Raw genomic sequence first — 23,482 nt, 5'->3', positions numbered from 1 at the left:
GCCAGAAGATTGTCTGATGCTCAGAGAGAAGGCTCTCCATGTGGGCCTGACTCCAGATCTCAGGCCTGATCCACCGAACCCCGCCTCTCTCCTTGGCACCCTCTTAATACAGTACAAAACTCATTTTGTTTAATTAATTTTACTACAATCGAAATGCCAATCTTGTCAGGGGAACACAGCCTCCAAAGGATTTAATGTTTTCTCATAACATAATCCAGTCTAAAAGGAGGAACACTAGAATGGTCTTACATAATTCCTCAAAAGAGAATGGTTTCTGTCATTCAGTTTCCTTCTTTGGGTAAGTGACTTTTCCTTTCCCCATAAAATCCACTATGGAGACGGATCTTACCCTGTCCCTCGGTGCTTAAAACTGGGATTTTACTGTATTGGTCCACGTCCGCCTTGGACCACCATTTCTGTATCCATTCATCTGTCAAAGGACATCTAGGTTGCTTCCACGTCCCAGCTACACTATCCACTTTTAATGGCTTAAAAAAGTACAAACGGGCATCTAGAGGTCATTGACTCTTTTGGCCCTAGTCACACAGCTGGTTAAAGTAGATCAGGGACTTGTAAAGTGACTGTCCTCCAGTAAAAATTAATAAAAAACAAAAGTGAGCCAAGGACTGACTCCACGTCCGCAGGTCCCTCGCCAGGGGCTTGTCCTCTTACACCACCTGCCTGAAGCCACAGAGCTTGGGGGAGCTCTTGGGCCAGCCGCACAGGGAACCAGAAAGAGCTCTCTTCTTCCTCCTCCATGACCTGTCTGGGATGCTGTTCTCATGGCAGGAAGGAGGGTCTTGTATTTTCATCCCCACCTAGCCTGCTGGTTGTTCTATAGGCTGCCTGGCTGAATCCTAGCATCTGTTGGGGACAGGGCACTCACGCCCAGAACATAGATGGAGAGAACGGGAACAGGGCTCTGCTGGTCTGGGAGCCTCTCCAAACCCAGTGGACTCGGTCAGTTTGTTTGTTTACTGAAGTGACCCTCCCGGGTGACACAGCCTTAAATCAGACCTCCTGGCCCCGCCTCGGAGGATAGGATCTCAACCGGAAGGCATGCGCTCAGCTTGTCAACTCAGCACTCCTGTAAGCAGGCTCTGGGGGCCCCTTCCATTTCAGAACGGCTACACACCTCTGCACATCGCCGCCAAGCAGAACCAGCTGGAGGTGGCCCGCAGTCTGCTGCAGTACGGGGGCTCGGCGAACGCGGAGTCGGTGCAAGGCGTGACCCCCCTCCACCTGGCGGCTCAGGAGGGCCACGCAGAGATGGTGGCTCTCCTGCTGTCCAAGCAGGCCAACGGGAACCTGGGCAACAAGGTAAACGCGTCTGCGATTTTCCTGTAGACGCGATCGCGTTGGGGCCAGCTGAAGCCTAGGCACGCCTATGCTGTGCCCGGGTTCTGAATTAGGTGATGTACGTGTGTGTGTGTGTGTGTGTGTGTGACCCTTACAACAGCCCTGTGTAGGTTTTAGCTCAGTTTTATAAATGAATGAACAGGTTCAGAAAGGTTGCTAATTTCAAGATTGTAGGACCCCATGCCTACCTGATGCCAAAGCTGGTCCTTCCTAAATAGAATGACTCAAGAACCCACACAAAGATCACTGTTGAAATCCACTGCATGCTTTCCCACATAGAGGCCAGTTTCTACATTCAGGAATCTATGAAGTTGGAACTAAATATTCTTTTTCTGTAGGGAAGGCATTGTTTTCAATGCCGACCTGTCCCTTAATGGGATTATCAGTCCAGGGACTATTGGCGTGTGAGTAGAAAACCCTCCTGGTGTAGCGACCTGTGGAGGGAGGACCTGGGAATTTGTTCCCCGCTGATGTCCTTGTGGTTTTCATCAGCGTCTCCAAGGAATGCATGGCCCGGGAAAGGCTACGAGTCCCTCCTTTTGTTTTTTGTTTTGTTTTGTAACTTTTAAGCTTTTTGTTTTGTTTTGGGCTATAGCCAGTTAGGAACGTCGTGATAGTTTCAGTTGAACAGTGAAGGGACTCAGCCCCACTTATCCATGTATCTATTCTCCCCCAAACTCCCCTCCCATCCAGGCTGCCACAAAACATCGAGCAGAGTTCCCCGTGCTATACACTAAGACCTTGTTGGTTATCTATTTAATAGACAACAGTGTGTACATATCAATCCTCAACTCCCTAACTATCTCTTCCCCCAATCCATTCCTCCAGAAACCATAAGTTCGTTCTCTAAGTCTGTAAGAGTCACTTCTTTTATTAAGCAGCTGTTTTATTGAAATATAACTCCCATACCATAAACTTCACTGGTTTGAACTGTACTATTTGGTGGTTTGGGGTATATTTGCAGAATTGAATGAACACCACCACTGCCTAACTTCCGGACATTCCTGCCACCCCAGAAGGAAACCTCAGACCCATTAGTGGCCACATCCCATCTCCCTCAAACCCCCGTCCCCTGGCGACCATTCATCTGCTCTCTGTCACTGTGAATTTGCCTGTTCTGGACATTTCTTGTAAATGGAATCATACACTATAAAGAGTCACTTCTTTAGATGATACATGAAGGTAATACAGTTTCAGAAGGGCAAGCATTTTAAGGATAACTTAATATTTCTTTAAGAACCTACTGGATCTACTGGCTCTTTCTGGACAGGTTTGGACAGGTGACCCCCAAGAGGGAACCGTTAGGGCAGCACCATTATACTGGTCTCCTGCTGGTGCCATTTAAGTGAGCTCTGTCAGGGACCAGGGGCTGGATGGCAAAGCTTTGCCCTGGAGACACGCCCACCCATCCACACCCACCGTCACCCGGCAGGCTACTGTGTTATCCCAGGGGTTGGGCACGGCACCCAGTAGCTGGGGCTGACCCAGGACCTGTTCTTCTCTGGGCATCCTTGCCCACTTGTGCTGGCTTCAGTGTGGGGGGCACTGCCCCTGGGCCTCCCGTCAGCTGGGGGGAAAGGACAGATGGTAGGGGAGGATGAGTGGAGTTTCTGGAGAGGGGGCAGCCCCATTTGCCTCACGGTTAGTAAGGCTTGTAGAGTCAGATACAGGAGATAGAAGGCTTTCCTGGCATTTTTGTGTGAGTGCCCACATATCAAGCAAGATTTCTGGAGTATTATTATCCTTGTGAGACAGATGGACTTCCCTGGTAGCTCAGATGGTGAAGAGTCCACCTATAATGCTGGAAACCTGGGTTCGATCCCTGGGTTAGAAAGATCCCCTGGAGAAGGGAATGGGGCTACCCATTCCAGTATTCTTGCCTGGAAAATTCCATGGACAGAGGAGCCTGGCGGGCTACAGTCCATGGGGTCGCAAAGAGTCGGACACGACTGAGCGACTGACACTATACTATGCCCTGTGAGAAGGATGTGATAAGAGCTCCAAGAATCTGGCTTTTTTTGGTCCCAGCAGGATCTTCTATCGTTCCATCCTTTTTCCAGTGAAGCACTGGCTGGGTGTACGGAGCACAGACTGCATTTACATGGCACATCTTGTTTTACAACGTGTTTTTGTCTCTGTTTTCTCAAGCGAGCCTTCCTTTGCCCTTGAAATTTGTCAGTGATAATCCCTATTTTCTCAATAAGCAAACCAAAACTTTGAAGCTCATCTCAAGTCATGGAAATAAGAAATGTTACCACTGAAATGGACAATAAAGTTCATGTAGTTCAGATATCAGCAAACTATGGCCTGAAGGCCAAATCTGGCCCACAACTTGTTTGTATAAATAAAGTTTTATTGGAACACATGCCCATTTGTTTACCTGTTGGCACGCATGCTTTCTCACTATAACTGATGCAGTTAAGCCCAAAATATTGATGATCTGGCTCTTAGCAGAAGCCATTGCTGACCTCTGGTTTAGTTCAACCACTTCATGTTTTCGCTAAGGATGTGGTGGCCTAGAAGAGCTTGCCCAAGGTCAAACAGCCGGTTGGTGGCTACAGAGCCAAGTTTGACTCCCAAACCTCAGTGCTTTCCCAGCGTGACCCAGAACTCTATCTTGGCTGCAAACTGATGAACTTCTTTTCCTTCCCAGAGTGGACTCACTCCCCTCCATCTGGTCGCACAAGAAGGCCACATTCCAGTGGCAGACGTGCTGATCAAACACGGTGTCACGGTGGACGCCACCACCCGGGTAAGTACCACAGCCTGCATCCTGTCCACACCTTCCCCCTGCGCCCACGGGCCTGCCCGCTCTGGCCTCCCTCACTGGTCCATCCCAGGAGTTTGGAAACCCCAAGGCCACCATGGCCCATTCTTGTCTGCCACTTCCTAGGGGCAGCAGTGGACCCCAGGCCAGTGGACTCACTTTCCAGTGGGGAGTTTAAGAAGTTGGTTAGAACTTTGAGCCTCTGTAGTGAGTCACGATTCCAATCTCTGTCTTACATGAGCCAGGTGTCAAAATGTCAGGCTTCCCTGGATGTACTGGAGAATTCCATGCCTTCTAGTCTGGCATTTGGCTCGGATTGGTCAGCATTCCTTGAGCCTCTGTGTGCAGAGGGTTGGTGGGGGTGTGGGGGGCGGCTCTGGGGTGGGGGATGGAGAACAACCCAGTGCCCAGCACACAGTGGATTCTGCTTCGAGGCACCTGCAGATGATGTAAGAGGCAGGAAGGGACAGTGGGTGTGATGTCCGATGCGAGGAGGGCACTAGTGAGCCAGAGGGAGCATAAAGGGAGGAGAGGGTCTCTCCATTTGGTGGGAAAAGGAGGCTTCCTGGAAGAGGCATCATTTTGTTCCTTTTCACTGCAAGGCAAGTGTATTAAATGAAACAGACAAAGCAACACCCCTCCAACCCCAGCCCCCTCCAGAGCCCACCCGGAACACCAGTCGGCAGTGTGACGTTAAAGGCTCCCAGAAAAATCCGAGACATCTTTTATCCCCAACTGCCTACAGCCTCTACAGGAACCTGCTTAAAACCCAAGAATGTTCTGGATCTTTGAGGTCCTCTCGCCAGCCCAGTTTAGTCTTTTGGGATCTTGCCCTGAGAGATCCTATACTGTGAGTTAGAACTTGTTGCTGCTTTTGTTCAGTGGCTAAGTCTTGTCCAACTCTGCGTCCCCACGCACTGCGGCACACCAGGCTTCCCTGCCCTTCACCGTCTCCCGGAGTTTGTTCAAGCTCATGTCCATTGAGTCAGAGATGCCATCCAACCGTCTCATCCTCTGTCACCCCCTTCTCCTGCTCTCAATCTTCCCCAGCATAAGGGCCTTTTCCTGTGAGTCGTTTCTTCGCATTACGTGGCCAAAGTACTGCAGGTTCAGCTTCAGCATCAGTCCTTCCAATGAAGATTCAGGGTTGATTTCCTTTAGGATGGACTGGTGTGACCTCCTTGCTTTCCAGTGGACTCTTAAGAATCTTCTCCAACACCACAGTTGGAAAGCATCAGTTCCTCAGTGCTCAGCCTTCCTTATGGTCCAACTCTCACATCCATACATGACTACTGGAAAAACCATAGCTTTGGCTAGACGGATCTTTGTTAGACCTTAGAGATCTCAAAGCCAGCCCATCACTTCAGGTCCAGCCTGCAGGGTCTGGATCCAGATGGTCTCTGGGATTAGGCTCCGCAGGACACTTAGGGGCCTGGAGAGCCTTGGCCTGTCAGCCTATGGAGGGAGCACTAAGATATTCAGCAGAACAACTTCCTTGAGAATTATCTCCTCTGTGGACAAAATTCAAGTGAATAAATACGCAAAGTCCACTCATTTCAAGCCATGGCCAGTTCCTACCATCATGGTACATGACTGTACCACCTGGTAGCCCAGATAGCAGGGCAAGGCGGGTCTTGTCCGGGTCAGCGGGGACCTCCTTCTCATGCAAGGCCCCTGCCCTCCCAGCTTCCCCTGCTCTCCAAGTGACCCTTCTTGGCTTCTGTAGCACGGTCTCTCCCGCCTTTCCTCCTCCCTCTTTGCTCCCTGCTCCCCACCCTCTTTTCTGAACTCCCTGTAAATATTGCCTCAGTTCCGTGAGCCCCACTTTTTTCTTGCCATACTTCATCTGGGTGTATGGCACCCATGGGTGCCTCCTTGCCAGGCCCTCTTCCCCAGACCCAGGGCCGGTTTTCCCATTACCCGCTTGGCTACCCACCTTGAGTCTCTCCTGATCACCTCATGCTGCTCTTGCCCGACACCAAGCCCTGTGCCCCTCCCAGGCCCCTGGCCTCCGACAGCCTAGACAGCTGACCCCAGGGAGCCGCTGCCAGCCTTGCCAAGGCCTCCTCATCCATCTTCCCCTTTACCGCTGTTACCGTGCGAGTTTCCTTCTCGTCCAGCTCAGAGTGTCTTGTGTGGTCCCCAGAAGCCCTGCCAGTCACCCTCTCTCCTCTCTTACTTTCCAGATGGGTTACACTCCACTCCATGTGGCCAGTCATTACGGGAACATCAAGCTGGTGAAGTTTCTGCTACAGCACAAGGCAGACGTCAATGCCAAGACCAAGGTATGGGGATGCCCAAGACAGAGACACGCTGGGACCACCCCACTTTGCTTCAGGGCTTGCACCTGAACAAACATCTCCTCCAGCAACAAAATTACAAAGAATCTATAAGGGACTAAAAATAACCTCGTACCTGAGCAGCTGGGGCAAGTCATGGACGACAAGATACACAGAGACCAAAAACCCAACTGCCACTTATAAAGAGCCGGGAGCAAAAACAGGCTGTCAGAACCAAAAGCAGGGTCCTGTGCATGCCCCCTGCACGCAATACCATCCAAAGGCAAACCGCCTGAGTCACCCCTCCAGCCTGACCCTTGGACCCGCCCCTACCATGACTCCATGTCAGGAACCAGCTTGTCCCTTCCCCCTGGGGAGCAAGCAAGGGAGCCTGGTACTTGTTTTCAACCCCCCATCCCCGCTGCAGCAGGGGCCCCAGTAAAGCCTTGCCTGAGTTTCTTGTCTGTCCTCTGATCAATTTCTATTGACTGGAAAAGCCGAGGACCCTGGTCGGTAACAAGACCAGTGCCAAACAGAGGCACCTAGAATCACTCTGGGCACACGTGGGGCTCCGCCACAATTTTCAGCTTTGACGCTGGAGGAAGAAATGGGGAAAACGCTTTTTTTATTTTTTTACTTTGCATACAGAAGACATAGGCTCTGTGGTGGGTGGGCAGTGCTAGCTCATTTCTGTTGGTAGCTCATCCTCCCAAACGTCTACCCGCTTTACAGCTCGGATACAGCCCCTTGCATCAGGCGGCTCAACAGGGCCATACGGACATTGTGACACTGCTTCTCAAACATGGTGCTTCCCCAAACGAGGTCAGCGCGGTGAGTACCGCCCAGGGTCCTGATCCAGAGAGCTGCTCTCATAGGGGCCGCTGAGATGTCCCTTCACCGGGGAAGCTCAGGTCAGCCTCCAGTGTGTCTGGGGCCCGAACAGGCTCCCAGGGGCATGGGGCCTCTGTCTGGAAGGTGGAAGTTTATCCTAGAAGCATCGCTTACCCTCCCCCTTTTATTTTTATTTAAATGCTGTCAAAACCCTCCACAAAATCCCTGCTAAAATCTGTGAAGCTGTTCTCAGTGTGACGAGAGTGAACAGAACCAAATGTCTTGGGTGGGTCCTGATGTTTGGGGTTCTCGGGGTCTTCAGCCACGTCAGCGGTCACTGTTCAGAGGTCACTTCCTCCCCGGGCAGTGGGACTGTCAGAGATACTGGTTTATCTCCGTGACTGCTTCCAGCTTGGACAGCATGAGGACCTTTGATTGTTGCTGTGGTTGCTGAAGCCATAGCTGTGGATGGGGCCCAGTCTGCATGGGGTAGACCCTGGAAGCAGAGAACTTTGAAAGGGCATGGGTTCAATCCCTGGTCAGGGAACTGAGGTCCCATATGCCATGTGGTATGGCCAAAAAGTTAAAAAAAGAAAAAAGAAGGAAAGCCTCATTATCCATTTCGTTTCAGTTAGTTCTTCCCTTTAAAATCAGAGTAGAAATTTGCTCCTCCCTTATTTTCTGGTGACGTGATTTCCAGCTGGCCTGAAAAGAGTTCACTTAAGTGTGTGGGTTCTTTGAACTGTTTCCATGATCAGTAACTGACACCCGAAGACCCAGCCTTGGGAGCCATGGGCAGTACCACCCGGGGCCCTCTTATTCCTGCAACCCCAGCTGGTGTCTCCCCGACCCTGACCTTCCCACTGCCTCCCTCTTGGCCGCTCTTGACTTCGGTGGCGAGATCTCCTCTGAACACCCAGCACTGGCAGTTTAAGTACCCCAGCACCCCGTCTCCTTGAGCACCACTGACCACACCCGTCTGGGTGCACACGTGTGCAGGGTCTTGCTCCGGGGGTGAATGACTGGGGTGTGGGTCTGGGCTGATCACGCCGTCCATCTGCTCTTCTCCCCAGAATGGAACCACGCCTCTGGCCATAGCCAAGCGCTTGGGCTACATTTCTGTAACAGACGTGCTCAAGGTTGTCACCGACGAAACCACTGTCCAGGTACATCTACTCCTCCCCTGCACACCCACCTCAGACTTGCACAGCCTGCAGGTTGCCCCAGGGGGTGCCCTGGGAAGTGGAGCATGATCTGGAGTCCTGGGATTCCTGAGGGAAGCTTGAAGCCCAAAGAATTGAGGGTTGGGGGTGCAGTGCGGGGTTGACGGGGGCGGGATGGAGGGCAGTTCCTCCTCCATCAGGTGGGGCTTTACTGCCACCTGGTGGCCAGAAGAGTTGGGGCGTTGACCAGACCAAGGGGTGGCCCAGATGGAGTTGAGGGTAGGAACCAGGCAACCAGAAGCTGGAGTTCCGTTCATCTCCCTCTATGGTTCCTGCCAGACGCCAGAGACACTCTTAGCTGTCCTTTTCCTCATCTGGGACAAACCTCACTTCTTATCTCCTTCCGGTCTCCACTGTCATAACCAGATAACTGCCGGCTGGGTGAAAGGGCCCACTGCTGTGTTGGGGTTGAATTCCTCGCTTTTTTCTCTTTTCAGTTGATCACGGACAAGCACCGGATGAGCTTCCCAGAGACGGTGGATGAGATTCTGGATGTCTCTGAAGATGAAGGTACAGGCTGGGATCCATACCACATGTGGGTCGAGTCAGGCTGAAGGGGGCACTCGGGGCTCTGAACACTCACTCAGGGGGCCTCTGGCCACCACCTCGGGTCACCAGGTCGTCAGAGTCGCAGCTGGACAGAACCACTTTCTAATGATGCTGTCCGTTATTGAAAGGGCTTCTCTAATGTGATTTTAGGAGAAGGAAATCTACATCACAGAGATTAAAAATAGAAAATCCCAGAAAGTTGCATAAATACACGTGTGTTTGCATATAGCATCCCTGGAGTGTGATTCTGCTCAGATCAGCTCTCAGAGCCGCAAGGAACTGTCATAAAATTCCACCTGTGTGTTCCTTGTGCTTTGAAACAAATAGCAAGCTGTTTGATTTAAAACGCGTAAGAATTCCCTTTCATCAGCTGCTCTTCAGACCACACGGTGCGTCAGTCGGTTTTGGGGGTGGATCCATTATGAAATGACTGTATTCACTTCTGTGGGCCGCAGGGTACTTCTAGCACTTTTCCTGCCCCAAGTACACCTGTCTCCTCGCTGAAATTGGAAGAGAATCCTCATGATAAAGAAGGGTGGGGATGGACCAGATGATCTCTCTGGCCCCTTCCATCTTGGTAACCCAGGGGTTGTGTAGCTTGGTGGGCTAGGTGGTAAAAGCTCTCCTGAACGCCCTTGAATGAAACACCTCTCACTTTACCTGACTTCAATCCTGTCCTTCCTTAAACATGGCTCTTTCTTTGCTTTCCAGGAACTGCTCATATAACTATAATGGGTATGAAACTCTCTGTTCCCTGTGGTCCTTTCTCATGAGTGCATTTCACCCTCAGCAACCCAGGCTCTCACTAATCCACCCCTGCTTTCCATAACAATCAGAGCTTGACTCAAACAGGACTTTTCCGCCTGTAAGGTCCATGCCCTGGCGGGCGGCTCTGGCCAGTCCACATCTGTGTCCATGCCACTTCCCCTGTGTCTGTGGTCATAACTGCATGAGCTGCTGTGGTTCCATCCTGTAGGCTCCTGATCACAAGGCCAGGAGGGGCCGCTGAGGGGCAGGAAAGGACTCTGCAAGGCCCAGGGCCCCCGCTCCAGGGCAAGGAGGACAGAGGATCAAAGAGGCAGAGTCGGGGTTGCAGACAGAGGTTGAACCTCCTGGCGATGGGCTTCGGGAATGCGGATTCAGCCTCTGAGGTTACATAAGTCCCTAGTGCCTCTCCAGACGGATGGGCTCTGTTCCACGGGGGTTTGTTCTTCTGTTGCATGTGATGTGGAAGAGAACAGAAGCACCTCTTTAGAGAAAGAGCACCCTCCACAAGGGCTGTTCTGAAGTGGAACTTGTCAGGCAAAGAAGGTTCCTTCCAGGTCTTCCCTGGTGGTCCAATGGTTAAGACTTTGCACTTCCAGAGCAGGGGGTGTGAGTTTGAGCCCTGGTCAGAGCTTCCCTGGTAGCTGAGCTGGTAAAGAATCCCCCTGCAATGTGGGAGATCTGGGTTCGATTCCTTGGTCAGGAAGATCCCCTGGTGAAGGGAATAGCTACCCACTCCAGTACTCTTGGGCTTTCCTGGTGGCTCAGCTGGTAAAGAATCCACCTGCAATGCAGGAGACCTGGGTTCGATTCCTGGGCTGGGAAGATGTAGGCTACTTACTCCAGTTTTCTTGGGCTTCCCTGGTGGCTCAGCTGGTAAAGAATCCCGCTGCAGTGCGGGAGACCCTAGTTTGATCCCTGGGTTGGGAAGATCCCCTGGAGGAGGGAAAGGCTACCCACTCTAGTATTCTGGCCTGGAGAATTCCATGGACCATATAGTCCATGGGGTCACAAAGAGTCGGACATGATTGAGCGACTTGCAGTTTCAGGGAACTAATCCCACATGTTGCAAGGCATGGCACCACCCCTCCCCACCACCCCCAAAAGGAAGAAAGTTCCTTCTGATTGAGTTATCTTCTCCAAAGCCTGGTGCAGTCTATGTTAGGGACTGGCTGCCCGGCTCCAGGGCTGTTGGTTGAAGATGAAGATGTTGCTATGGTCCCCTACGAGCATCAGAGACTTTGTCCCATGCCCTGGCTGGGGCGAGCGTTGAGAGGGGGAGCAGGAAAAACACTTTTTAAAAAGAAAGAGGGTATTTCCTTCCTATCACTCACTTAAACTTGTGTGGTTTCAGGGGAGGATCTTGGCCCCAGGGCAGAGAGGCCGGATGCCAGGGATGTAGATGAAGAGAAAGAGCTGCTGGATTTCGTGCCGAAGCTGGACCAAGTGTAAGAAATGCTCCCTTTGTGGGTGGGGAGGAGGTCTCCCTCCCCGGACTCAAGGTAGAAGATTCCGGAGCAGGGAGGTTCCAGGAAGCCTGGGCCTGGACAGAGAGCTGGTCCAGTGTCTTAGGATAAGCCAGCCCTGCACCAGGGGTGCCAGGCAGGGGCAGAGGTCCCTTCTAGAGCCTTCCACCCTCCCTGGGGTCCCTGCCTCCCACTGTTCCTCCTCCCCTCCCTCAGTGCTCTATCCACACCCCTCCCCCTTTCAAACACTCAGTTTTGCACTAGAAAAATCCACTGAGGGAGATCCCATTAGAAACCATTGTCAAAAAAGGGGTGGGTTATTATAGGATGGAGTTTCCCTGGTGGCTCAGAGGGTAAAGAATCTGCCTGCAATGTGGGAGACCCAGGTTCGATCCCTGGGTTGGGAAGATCCCCTGGAGGAGGGCACGGCAACCCACTCCAGTATTTTTGCCTGGAGAGTCTCATGGACAGAGGAGCCTGGCGGGCTACAGTCCATGGGGTCGCAAAGAAGCAGATACAGCTGAGTGACTAACACACACACGTGTTATAGGATTATATGAAATCACATGTGTGAAATTTTGAAAATTGTAAAGCACCATAGAATTTAGAGAACCTTTCATTCAATTAAGAAATTTAAATAATAAGAAAGAAACTATTGCCAAGCTGAGCTCACAGGCCAACCATGTCCCTCCATCAGCTGGTCCATTAGGGACTGTCCACAGAGGGTCTGCGCTGCCTGGCAGGTGTTCCTCATTCCTCCGGGAATGCAGTGAGCCGCTCCCAAGTGCATGTGTTGGCGCATGCAGGGATTCTGTGAACGAATGTGAAAGCAACAACTTTGTAGAAACACCGAGCCCTTTGGGGTTTTCTGAAAAGACAGTCATGTGCTGGCTTGCCCCAGGGCTTATGAGGGCCATGGACCAAGGAGAAGGGAACCTGTGATTAGTATTACTGAACTTCAGTTAAAAACACAAAACTAAGACCTCGACCACAGAGAACCTACAGATGTATCTGGTAGAATGAAAACACACACCCAGTGGTCAGAATGAGATGTTACGGCCAGAGCGAGAGTTCCCTCAACAAGGGGACTAAGGCTACAGAACTGGGGTGGTGCGTGCAGGAAGACTTCCTGGAGGAGGCAGTCTTTCAACTCGGTCTCAAGACAGGCTCTGGGGATAGGCCTAGAGGTGGAGAGGGGAGGCCAGGATGTAGCACCTGTGCCAGTGGGGTTCAGATGGTGGCGGCCGGGGCCGGGGGTGGTCAGATTGGATAGTGATCCTGGGGGTACAGAAATGTCTCACTGAGGTGCCCGGTGGAAGATGATGGGCTATGCAAAAGGATCGTGCCCTGATGTCCCAGTGTCTTCGGCATACAGGGTAGAATCTCCAGCCATCCCGCGGATTCCCTGCGTCACACCTGAGACAGTGGTGATCAGAGCCGATGAGCCAGATCAGGTGAGACGCGTCCTTTCTCTTACTTCCTCTTGGCAGGGGAACAGATTCCCCAGGCAGTGATTGCTCTGAGATGACCTGAAGCGCGGGAAGAATTCATAAAGCTCACAGTACTTACCAAGCGCCGCAGAGCCCAGGTTTCAGTGTCTTCTGCGGCAGCTGTGCCCCCAGCAGTCATATAGCCCCAGCTCTTGGAGATCTGAGAGTCTGAGAGCCTGAGGGTGCCGGGATGCCCTCGTGCTAGTCTCTGTGGGGCTGAGAACTGGCAGCACAAGTTCTGGCTCCAAAGCCCATGTTCTCTTGCACACACGCCCTGAGCACACGCCGTCTGCACCCGTGGGGCCATGGGTCCCGGGACCAGAGAGGGAGCCCCAGGCTGCAGCTGCACTTCTGTGGAGCTGCGGGCAATTCCGGAACTTGGCACCTTTTTGTTTCACATCCGTAAAATGGGACAGTTTCTGCCTCACATTCCTCAAGGGATTACTGGGAGCTTAAAAATACCAGTCCAGGTGGAAAGGGGATGTCAAGGAGAGCTGTCCCCAGTGTGGCCGTTACTCATTATAATACCCTATTTGTGGCTTCCCTCAATGCCGCTTGAATTTGTCCCCCAAATGGGTGGGATGGCTTAAAACAATGTAATGCTCCTTGATTTGATTTTTATGCCAGCTGGCACTTTTTTTCCCCCAGGGCAAAGGGGTTTTCTGGGATCAGAAGGAAGCAGTGTAGTGTTTAGAGGTTGGAAACGGCCGCCCTGAGCTTGGTCACTGAACCAGACCTGTCGGTTTTCCAGCAAAGGCTGGTCTCTTCCTCCGCTCTGAAGGGATGTGTGTCTGAAAGCAGCGGCCGAAGCCCTCGACCCAAGTGTGGCATTGGGAGAGGATGGCTGTGACACGGTCCAGTCAGCCCTCCCACCCTAGGGCAGGGCTGTGACGGTGGTGTCATGCCGTGGAGCCGGGGGGGAGTTTGGGAGATACGGTCAGATACGGCCCTGGCACTGCCATGGCACATTCACCCGGTTCTTCCGAAGACGGTGACGAGAAAGCTCCAAGGGAACCCAGGTTCTGCTGTTCCCTGGCCAACCGTGCGCTCTCAGGCCCTGCTAAGTCATGAACCGAGTCAGCAGGGGCTTCCTGGAGTCCTGCCAGATGCCCTGGAGGGGACCCCATGTGGGAGCAGATGGTCCAGCTGGGGAGGGTCTCAGAACGCAGAGGTTTGACTACCCAAGGGCTCAGCAGTGTTGAGGGTGGGGGGAGCCCTTCCAGATCAGAGTCAAGGGCAAGGGTTCTCAGAGGAGGTGAGAGGTGGACGATGCACAGGGTGGTCCAGCGAAGGAGATGGATGTGGGCGCCTGGGCCGATGGAGATGCCAGAGAGAGGGTCAAGTTGAGAATAAAGCTGGAGGGGTAGAATCTGAACCGATGCTCTTCGTGAGTCCTCACGATGGACATGCCCTGGGCCGAGGCAGCCTGAGGTCCTGCAATTACAGCATCACTGTGAGGAGGGGGAGCCGTCCCATTTGCAGAGGAAGAAGCGGGAAGCTCCCCTGCCCCTGGGATGGGGGGGTCTGTTCTCTTTCCCTTGATGCCCCAGTTCACGTGGCTTGCCCAGAGCCGAGCAGCTCATAGGTGATGGTGTGGGCTCCGGCGCCAACTTACGTGTGAAAAGGAGCTGCGTGGAGCTCACATGGAAGGGTTCATGGGGCAGGGGGGGCAGGGGGCAGGCCGGAAGTGCATGTGGCACGTAAGCTGAGACTGAGGCTGGAACGGGAAGGAGGACTTGCTCCAGTGTCGGAAGCCTGGCCCAGGGTCTTGAGCCGAGGAGAAGCTGTGTAGGTCCCAGGAGGCCTGTGCTCCCTTTTAGACTCTGGGCGAGCTTTGTCCCAAAGGGTCAGTGAGTTCTGGGTAGCACCTCCTTCGCTGGGCTCTTGGTGGCTGGCTGAGCCTCCCTGGCCTCTGCGTGAGGTCCACTGGCCAGGACCACTGGCTGTATCACCCGGGACCGTGGGTGATAACAGCTGGCCTTTCCCCCGCCCTGTCCCCAGGTGTCCAAAGAGTATGATGAAGACTCTCTGATCCCCAGCAGCCCGGCCACAGAGACCTCGGACAACATCAGCCCTGTAGCCAGCCCGGTGCACACGGGGTGAGTGCCCCGGGAGGGGCTGGCGGCCCTGGCCCCGCTCGCCCGCCCGCCGGGGAGAGGCCGACACGGACCCGCTGTGCCCTAGGTTCCTGGTGAGCTTCATGGTGGACGCCCGCGGGGGCTCCATGCGGGGCAGCCGGCACAACGGCCTGAGGGTGGTGGTCCCGCCGCGGACGTGCGCAGCGCCCACCCGCATCACCTGCCGCCTGGTGAAGCCCCAGAAGCTGCCCACGCCGCCGCCGCTGGCCGAGGAGGAGGGCCTGGCCAGCAGGGTCATCGCGCTGGGGCCCACGGGGGTCCAGTTTCTGAGGTGAGAGGTCGCTCCCCTGCCCCTGACCGGTCCCTGCCGCGCCCAGGCCGAGGGAAGGCGAGCCCGGAGTCCCCAGCCCGCCTGCTTTCTCTGTGTCCTGACTTGTCAGACCTAGAAGCCCCTGGGCTCCTAGGTACACGTAGGAGGCTGGTGCCTGGGGTGAGCTTAGCACCCTGAGGTCCTGGGTGACGCTCTTAGAAGGGGATGAAGACAGATACTTTGGAGGCCCCCCCGGGGTTTAGTTAAGTTCTGAAACGGTCTTCCTAGAAGACAGCCTTGCAGCCTTGTTCCCAAGGACAAGACTGATGGTTTCGGAGGCCCCCCTCATCTTTCCTGCCGCAGACCTGCTTCTCCTGGCAACCCTGCATCCTTCAGGCACCACGGGCTCCATGCTGGCACAGGCCTGGCCCAGGAGGCCCTGACCTCCCGTCTGCATCCATGGCCTGGCTTGCCCCCCCCCCGCCCCATCTTTCCTCCACCGACTGCAGAGCAGCTATAAACTTTCACGTTCATTTCCCCTTTAAATGTGACACTCAAGGCTGTCCTTCGCTTCCCTGGTGGCTCAGTGGTAAAGAATCTGCCTGCAGAGCAGGAGATGCAGGTTCGATCCTGGGGTCAGGAAGATCCCCTGGAGGAGGGCATGGCAACCTACTCCAGTATTCTTGCCTGGAGAATCCCATGGACAGAGGAAGCCTGGTGGGCTACAGCCCGTGGGGTTGCAAAGAGTCAGACACGACTCAGCAACTAAATAACAGCAATGACTACAACCATCCTCCCGAGGAAATGCCCCTGTCTAGGCTGACGGAGGAGGATGCTGAGGCTCAGAGGAGTTTGGTCCCCTGTCCAGGACATGGATGGGTTCTCAAAGTCAGGTCCAAGGTCAGGGTTATTCTGCCGAGCCTCAGCCGCATGGCCATGGCAGGACGCACCCTGTGAAGTGAGGTTGGGCCTGATGAGAGGGTCCTGGGGCATCTCGGGAACCTGAGGCAGGTCTGTCCGCTGTGAGGACCAGCCCATCCGGGGGGCTCCGCTGCCCCCTGCCTGCCTGCTCTTGCCTCCCAAGCCCACCGCCATCGCCCACATGGCACACACGCCTGCGTCCAGCCCCTCCCCTGTACCCTCTGTCCGCCCCAGCCCTGTCATCGTGGAGATCCCCCACTTCGCCTCCCAAGGCCGTGGGGACCGTGAGCTCGTGGTGCTGCGGAGTGAAAACGGCTCCGTGTGGAAGGAACACAAGAACCGCTATGGAGAGAGCTACCTGGACCAGATCCTCAATGGGATGGACGAAGGTGAGTAAGCCCCCAGGGGCCCAAGCAGCGCCTTCCTCCTGGAGGAGGGGATTTGAGGCTATGCTGGGGGTGGGCTGGCGGGGCCTCCTGGGGTGGGGGATGCCCTGAGAATCTAGGGACAGCCCAGCTCCGGCGCCGAGGCCCCCTGCAGCCTGGTCTCCTTATGCCGCTCCCTCGGGGCCTGGGCTCTCTCCCACCCCTGCAGGAGGGGGCCGCTGGAGCCAGGACGAGGGGCCCTGGGGCCTGCGGGGATGACCAGCGGGCGGGCGTTTGTGTGTGGTTGCAGAACTGGGGAGCCTGGAGGAGCTGGAGAAGAAGCGCGTCTGCCGCATCGTCACCACCGACTTCCCCCTGTACTTCGTCATCATGTCGCGGCTCTACCAGGACTACGACACCATCGGCCCCGAGGGCGGCTCTCTGACGAGCAAGCTGGTGCCCCTGGTGCAGGCCACCTTCCCCGAGAACGCGGTCACCAAGAGGGTGAAGCTGGCCCTACAGGTGATGCATGCAGCCCCTCCTTGGCTGCTGGGGCCCCGTCAACCTGGACTGGGTTCAAGGTGTCAGGGCCCTCGGAGAAAGCCTGTGTCCTTGGAGATAGCCTTTGTGCCCCCCAGGACATCTCTACCTGTTGGTCCACTGCCTAAAAAAATCCCGTCAGGGCTCTGATCTTAAGCTCAGAAGAGAGTTGGGTGGCCGGGATAGGGCAGATGCTCTGTTAAGTCGCAGGAAACCCTAGATGGCATGTTTAAACCACCGGGTCAGCACTGAGGAGAAGGCATGTGGCTCCCTGGATAGGAGCAAGGCCCCGAGGAGTGGGGAGCAGGGAAACGGGGGTGGGGGCTCAGACAGGGGAGCTGGACAGGACATCAGGCAGGACAGCACCCCACCCCCGCCCCTGGGGGACCTTCAGGCCTGCCGGGACAGCCGCTCTCATCCCCGCCCATGAGCCCCTCGGCTGCTCCGGGCTGAGCATCCCCCTTGGGCACCTCGCAGGCCCAGCCTGTACCCGATGAGCTGGTCACCAAACTCCTGGGCAACCAGGCCACGTTCAGCCCCATCGTCACTGTGGAGCCGAGGCGCCGGAAGTTCCACCGCCCCATCGGCCTCCGCATCCCGCTGCCCCCGTCCTGGATGGACAACCCCCGAGACAGCGGGGAGGGGGACACCACCAGCCTGCGGCTGCTCTGCAGCGTCATCGGTGAGGGGCACCCCCTTTGTCCTGGTCCTGCCGTCTGGGGAGACGGGAGGAGATGGAGCTGGGGAGTGATGGGGCCCTCGGAGGGATGGGGGTTCTGCCTCCAGGTAGAGTCTCCCTGTCCCTGATGAGCCCCCAGACCCCAGAGGAGGGGGTCCTCCCAGAGGGGACGAGGTCACGGGGTGCAGGGTGGGGGGGTGGGAGGCTGGGATCAGGACCTCAGCCAGGTGTGCACGCCCTGCGTTGGCCTCTGGAGACGGTCCCCCAGCCCAGTCTACGCCTATGGCAGGAGGAACTGACCAGGCCCAATGGGAAGACATCACGGGGACCACCAAGCTCGTCTATGCCAACGAGTGTGCCACCTTCACCACCAACGTCTCTGCCAGGTGAGACCCCACCCTGCAGCCTGACCCTGAGGCTCCCCGGGCCCTGCACGAGGTGGGTGGCGCTGCCCCCAGGGGCGGCCGCGCTCAGGCTGACCTTGTGCCGAGGGTCCTCCGCTGTCCCTCCCCTTCTCCACCTGAAAGTGCCACCCCCACCCCCACTGGGGCTGTCACCGCCCTGCTCACAGGCCATCCTGTTGGATGGAGGGGACGCCCCTGCCCCAGACACCTAGGGATAGGCTCAAGGCTGCCCTCCTTTCAGGTTCTGGCTGTCGGACTGCCCCAGGACGGCTGAAGCCGTGAACTTTGCCACCCAGCTGTACAAGGAACTGACCGCAGTGCCCTACATGGCCAAGTTTGTTATTTTCGCCAAGATGAATGACCCCCGGGAAGGGCGTCTGCGATGCTACTGCATGACGGATGACAAGGTGGACAAGACGCTGGAGCATCATGAGAACTTCGTGGAGGTGGCCCGGAGCAGGGACATCGAGGTAGGGGCCGGGCCCCCACCCCGGGCTCATGCCCTGAGGGGGCCGGCACCTCCAGGGGTCGGGGGGAGGTAGCCTGGAGCAGGGACATTGAGGTGGGGACCAGGCCCCGCCCCAGGCTCATGCATCGAGGGGGGCGGCACCTCCAGGGGTAGGGGGGAGGTGGCGCTGGAACCCCAAGCCATCAGGAAGGCAGCCTCTGCAGAGGGGCTCCTGGGCATGTCCCTCTGAGTCCCTCTTGAAAAGCATCCTTGGGAGGCCGCCCCAAAGCTGAGGACACCGCCCTGCGTGTCTCAGGGAGGCAGCAGGCTGTCAGCCCAATGGTACTAAGAGCTGACGTTCATTAAAATCTTCACCTCCCAGATGCTATTAAAAGTGCTTGAGGGTCTTCCTTGGTGGTCCAATGGTTACGACTTTACCTTCCAATGCCAGGGGCATGGGTTCGATCCCTGATCGGGGGACTAAGATCCCACATACCTCACAGCCCAGAATCCAAAACATAAAACAGTAGAGATATTGTAACAAATTCAATAAAGACTTTAAAAACGGTTCACATCAAAGATAAAAAAATCTTTAAAATTGTTTTAAACAATAGAAAATAAAAAGACTCGAGTGACATCGTCTCCCCTGACGCTCACAATGGAGTGTCCTGTTCTTATGCCCAGTTTACAGATGAGGAAATCGAGGCTTGGCAGATTAGGTAACCTGCCCAAGGTCACACAGCTGAGTTAATGGTAGAGAAAGGACTTGTCCTAATCTCTCAGCCACACCAGGGTTTGGGCGGTGCCCAGATGGGGAAGCAGGGGAGAGCTTGGGCAAATGGGAGACCTGTGACGTGCGGGGCCTTGGTGTGAAGCTGTCGCCCATCCTGGAGTCCTCACTTGGGTTAAGATGTGTAACAAGAAAGGACTTTGGCCAAGGTCTGGCCTCAGAGGCTTTCCTGAGCCTTCCAGGGGTTCTGATGGGCCAGAAGGAGGAACCCAAGGCTGGGACCTGCCTCAAATGCTGTTTGGGGCACTAACCGGACAAAGGATTGTGTCTCTTTGGGCCTCAGTTTCCTCATCTGTCAAATGGGTTCTCAGTAACTTCTCCGTGGAAAGTATATACACAGTAGGGATTGTTATTACCGTGGGTGAGATTAAAATACCGTGTGGTCTTTCTGGCACTTGCATAAATGAAACCTTGTTGGATGGATATTAAAAGAGAGAAATGCTTTCTGGAGCTGTATTATGATCTGCTAGTGGAGTTCTGAAGTCCTTTGATAAGCAGTGGTGATCAACCACACAGTGAGATGTGGAAAGTCCTGCTTATTATAAAAACCCTTTGAAGTAAAGAAGCATCTGCCGTGACCTTTCTAAAACCCTCCATGGAGCTTCCCAGGGCGCAGCCTCTGGGGTCGTGGGGAGGGAGAGGCCAGAGCTGACAGGTGGGGCCGGGCGTCTGCGTGTTCCCACCTGCTGCTTCTTTCCCACAGGTTTTGGAGGGCATGCCCCTCTTCGCCGAGCTCTCGGGGAACCTGGTGCCCGTCAAGAAGGCTGCTCAGCAACGGAGTTTCCTCTTCCAGTCCTTCCGGGAGAACCGGTTGGCCATTCCCGTCAAGGTGCGCCCTGCTCTCGCCCACCCATCACCTGGGTCTAGAAGCTCGGGAGGCAGCGGCCCCAGAGCCGGCCAGGCTGGTGGCCGGGGTCAGGGAGGGGGATGTCCTCTGAGCCGGCTGGGCTGGTGGCCGGGCTTGGCAGGGCGAGGGCGGCCCCCGACCCTCCATTCTGTGTGACTGAGTCCAGGTGAGGGACAGCAGTCGGGAGCCTGCAGGGTTCTTGTCCTTCCTGCGCAAGGCGATGAAGTACGAGGACACGCAGCATATCCTCTGTCACCTGAACATCACCATGCCGCCCTGCACCAAGGTGAGCACCCCGCCGGGGCCCTTGGCCAAGAGACAGCCCGAGACGCCCCGCCCCCGACTCCCCACCCCCGGGATGGAGAAAGGCCCTGGGCTCTCCTCTGACAGGCTGTGGCCCAGTCCTTCCTGCAAAGCTCAGGAACTAAGGTCAGGGTGCAAGGGTGACACCCGTGCTCACCCCGAGGCCCCGAGCTCCCCAGGACGCCCCCTCCGGGAGGTTGGAAGGCGAGGCCTGAGAACCGGATGGCTGGTGGCTGAAGGTGTCCCAGCCACAGCAGGGCTTCTTCAGAGCCTCTTTCTCCTGAACTTGCTCGGGGCCAGGCCCCGCCTCCGGGAAAGGGAAGCCTGGTGTCTCAGCCCGACACTCGCCTGGGGCTCTGAGCTCAGCGGAGGCGTGAGGACCGAGCGTCACCAGTGCCAGGGAGTACCAGGCTGCACCAGGGATGGAGGGACCTCCTCTCCCGTGTTGGTGACTCCTGGTGTTTTCATCATCAGCCTTTTATGCCCAACAAGACAAGCAAGGCCACTTCCAAACGTCGAGGCTGGTTTTCTTTCCTGACTAAGGACAAGGGGGAACCAACTTCTTTTTCACCAGAGGGGCTCCCGAAGCCTTGAACAAGCACCCCGCTGCTTGGCCACAGGTCCAGCATGCAAAGGCTTGGGCATCAATACAGGTCTTTTGAGCAGAAAGGAATTCAGAAAGAAAAGATCTTTGTTGTTTTTTTTTTTTTTTTAGAATTCAAACTCCAGCTCCACTGATGACTGTCTGAGTGGCCTTGGGTGGGTTGCCCCAGCCTCTGGGCCGGGGACTTGGGAAGAATGATGGTACCTGCCTCAGGCAACTCTGACCATCAGGCAGGGCCTGGCATGTGATTAGGGCTGCGTGAGCTTATTATTGGGTTTCCCCTCAGTGGTAAAGAAGCCACTTGCAAGTCAGGAGATGCTGGTTCAATCCCTGAGTCGGGAAGACCCCCTGGACGAGGGCACAGCAACCCACTCCAGTATTCTTGTCTGGAGAATCCCATGGACAGAGGACATGGGATTCACGGCAGTCTACAGTCCACGGGGTCACAAAGAGGCGGACATGACTGAAGCCACTTAGCACACACGCACGAGCTTATTATTATCACTAGAGATGAAGCGCGTGAACCTCATCGACTCCCTCTAGCCGCCCCCACACACAGCCTGTGTGTTATGGGGCTTCCCGTCCCCAGGGTGTCCTCCCCACACCCACAGCGCCCCCTCCTGGTCTCTCTCCTGCAGGACAGCGGAGCCGACGAACGGAGGAGGACGCTGACGCCGCTGGCCCTGAGATACAGCCTCCTCGAGTCCACAGCAGGTACTCACCTCTCTGTGCTCACTCCCATCCAGGGGGCAGCAAGGGGGGTCATGTCACCGGGAGCTCCCCGAGCAGACACCATTGGCTCAGCCCTTGGGTGGGGTCTCCATGACCCTCTCAGGCTCAGCTGCCAATCGGGGGACACGGAGCGTGACCTGAGCGCTCTCTAGCCCCCCCACCCATGCTGGGCGGTTCTGTGTGCTGTCGAGGCCGCTGAACAGAATGCCGTGCTTCCCCCAGATTTCCTCAGTGGCACAGACCAGGCCGACATGAAGATGATGCTCATATCAGAACACCTGGGCCTCAGCTGGGCCGGTGAGTCAGGAATCGGGGCAAAAGAGCAGGGTGTCTGTCCACACCTCCCTCTGCACCGCCTCCCCTCTGAACAGCAGCGCTGACAGCTTGCTAAGCCTCTTCCCACTGTCCGCTGCGCACCTGACCCGGGGTTGTCTCTGATGGGGCTGCTGCCCAGACAGCGCCTTTGGGTACCAGGGGAGGCGGGCTCCCTCCCCCCACTACTTCTCTCTAGTTTTCCTCTTGAGAAGCTCAACTTCTGACATTACAGGAGACCTTAGGGCGGATCCAGTGTGCCCGTTTTACAGATGGGGAGGCTGAGATCCCACTAAGAAGGGTGACTTTGGTTGTGCGGCAAGTTATGGATAGAGCCCTGAAAAGACCAGTGAACCAAGAACACACAAGCGAACACAAAATGTGTGTCCTGCCTGCCTGCCCACCACTCCCTACACCGCACATGCCATCTGTCCTGCCAGGGGCTTTGTTGAGGGAAAGGAAGAAAGACAGGGCAAAAAGCCTCTGCAGCTGCTTCTTGGTTTTGTGAGTGTGTATGTTCATATATGTGTGGTGTGTATGTGTGTGTTGTGTACGTGTTGTGTATGTGTGCTATGTGTGTGTTGTGTATGTGTATTGTGTATGTGATGTGTGCGTCTGCGGTGTGTGTGTGTGGTATATATGTGTTGCATATGTGTCCTGTGTGTGTTGCGTATGTGTTGTGTTTCTGGTTTGTGAGTGTGTATGTGTGGTATGTGTTGTAGTGTGTGTGTTTGTGTGTGTTGTATATGTGGTATGTGTTTTTGTGGTATGTGAGTGTGTGTGTATGTGTGGTGCATGTGTATGTGATGTATATGTGATGTGTATATGTGGTGTGGTGTGTATATGGTGTGTGTGTGTATGTGGTGTGTGATGTGTGTGGTGTGTGAGTGTGTGTATGTGTGGTTTCTGTGTATGTGATGTATATGTGATGTGTACGTGTTGTGTGTATGTGGTGTGTTGTGTATGTGGTGTGTGTGTGTGGTGTGTATGTGGTGTGTGGTGTGTGTATATCTGATATGTGATGTGTATGTGGTGTATGTATGTGGTATGTTGTATATGTGTTGTGTGTGTGGTGTGTTGTATATGTGGTGTGTGTACATAGAGTATTGTGTAGGTGGTGTTTGTGTGGTATGTGGTGTGTATGTGGTGTGTGTATGTAGAGTGTTGTGTATGTGATGTGTATGCAGTGTGTTGTGTATGTGTTGTGTGTACATGGCACGTTGTGTGTACATGACACATTGTGTATGTGGTGTGTGTATGTGGTGTGTTGTGTATGTGGTGTGTGTATGTGGAGTGTTGTGTATGTGGTGTGTGTATGTGGAGTGTTGTGTATGTGGTGTGTGTATGTGTTGTGTGTATGTGGAGTGTTGTGTATGTGATGTGTATGCGGTGTGTTGTGTATGTGTTGTGTGTACATGGC

The 23,482-nt window shown here is 55.1% G+C and overlaps 1 protein-coding gene across 11 annotated transcripts in view; it reads left to right on the top strand.

Moving 5' to 3' along the window:
• ANK1 (ankyrin 1) overlaps window positions 1-23,482 on the top strand; it is a 241,630-nt gene that overhangs the window by 181,582 nt on the left and 36,566 nt on the right. For all 11 annotated transcript variants that reach the window (XR_015155928.1, XR_015155927.1, XR_015155926.1 and 8 more), the window contains exons 17-36: window positions 1,123-1,320; window positions 4,013-4,111; window positions 6,313-6,411; window positions 7,138-7,236; window positions 8,310-8,402; window positions 8,897-8,969; window positions 9,720-9,743; window positions 11,128-11,221; window positions 12,615-12,693; window positions 14,731-14,828; window positions 14,914-15,138; window positions 16,273-16,427; window positions 16,714-16,925; window positions 17,421-17,625; window positions 17,912-18,008; window positions 18,268-18,496; window positions 19,968-20,093; window positions 20,278-20,397; window positions 21,657-21,732; window positions 21,973-22,047. Coding sequence is in view for 8 of the 11 variants with exons in the window: in XM_086379620.1 (XP_086235746.1) it covers window positions 1,123-1,320; window positions 4,013-4,111; window positions 6,313-6,411; window positions 7,138-7,236; window positions 8,310-8,402; window positions 8,897-8,969; window positions 9,720-9,743; window positions 11,128-11,221; window positions 12,615-12,693; window positions 14,731-14,828; window positions 14,914-15,138; window positions 16,273-16,427; window positions 16,714-16,925; window positions 17,421-17,625; window positions 17,912-18,008; window positions 18,268-18,496; window positions 19,968-20,093; window positions 20,278-20,397; window positions 21,657-21,732; window positions 21,973-22,047 (2,476 nt within the window). In the remaining 3 variants the exon portion in view is untranslated. The remainder of the gene's footprint in view (window positions 1-1,122; window positions 1,321-4,012; window positions 4,112-6,312; window positions 6,412-7,137; window positions 7,237-8,309; window positions 8,403-8,896; window positions 8,970-9,719; window positions 9,744-11,127; window positions 11,222-12,614; window positions 12,694-14,730; window positions 14,829-14,913; window positions 15,139-16,272; window positions 16,428-16,713; window positions 16,926-17,420; window positions 17,626-17,911; window positions 18,009-18,267; window positions 18,497-19,967; window positions 20,094-20,277; window positions 20,398-21,656; window positions 21,733-21,972; window positions 22,048-23,482) is intronic.

Source organism: Bos grunniens, chromosome 27, assembly GCF_055505025.1.
Source record: "Bos grunniens cultivar Pamir isolate PY7600 chromosome 27, Bosgru_T2T1.0, whole genome shotgun sequence".
Classification (NCBI taxonomy): domain Eukaryota; kingdom Metazoa; phylum Chordata; class Mammalia; order Artiodactyla; family Bovidae; genus Bos; species Bos grunniens.
Note: the sequence above shows the minus strand (reverse complement) of the source record. Positions and strands in the feature narration are given on the sequence as shown.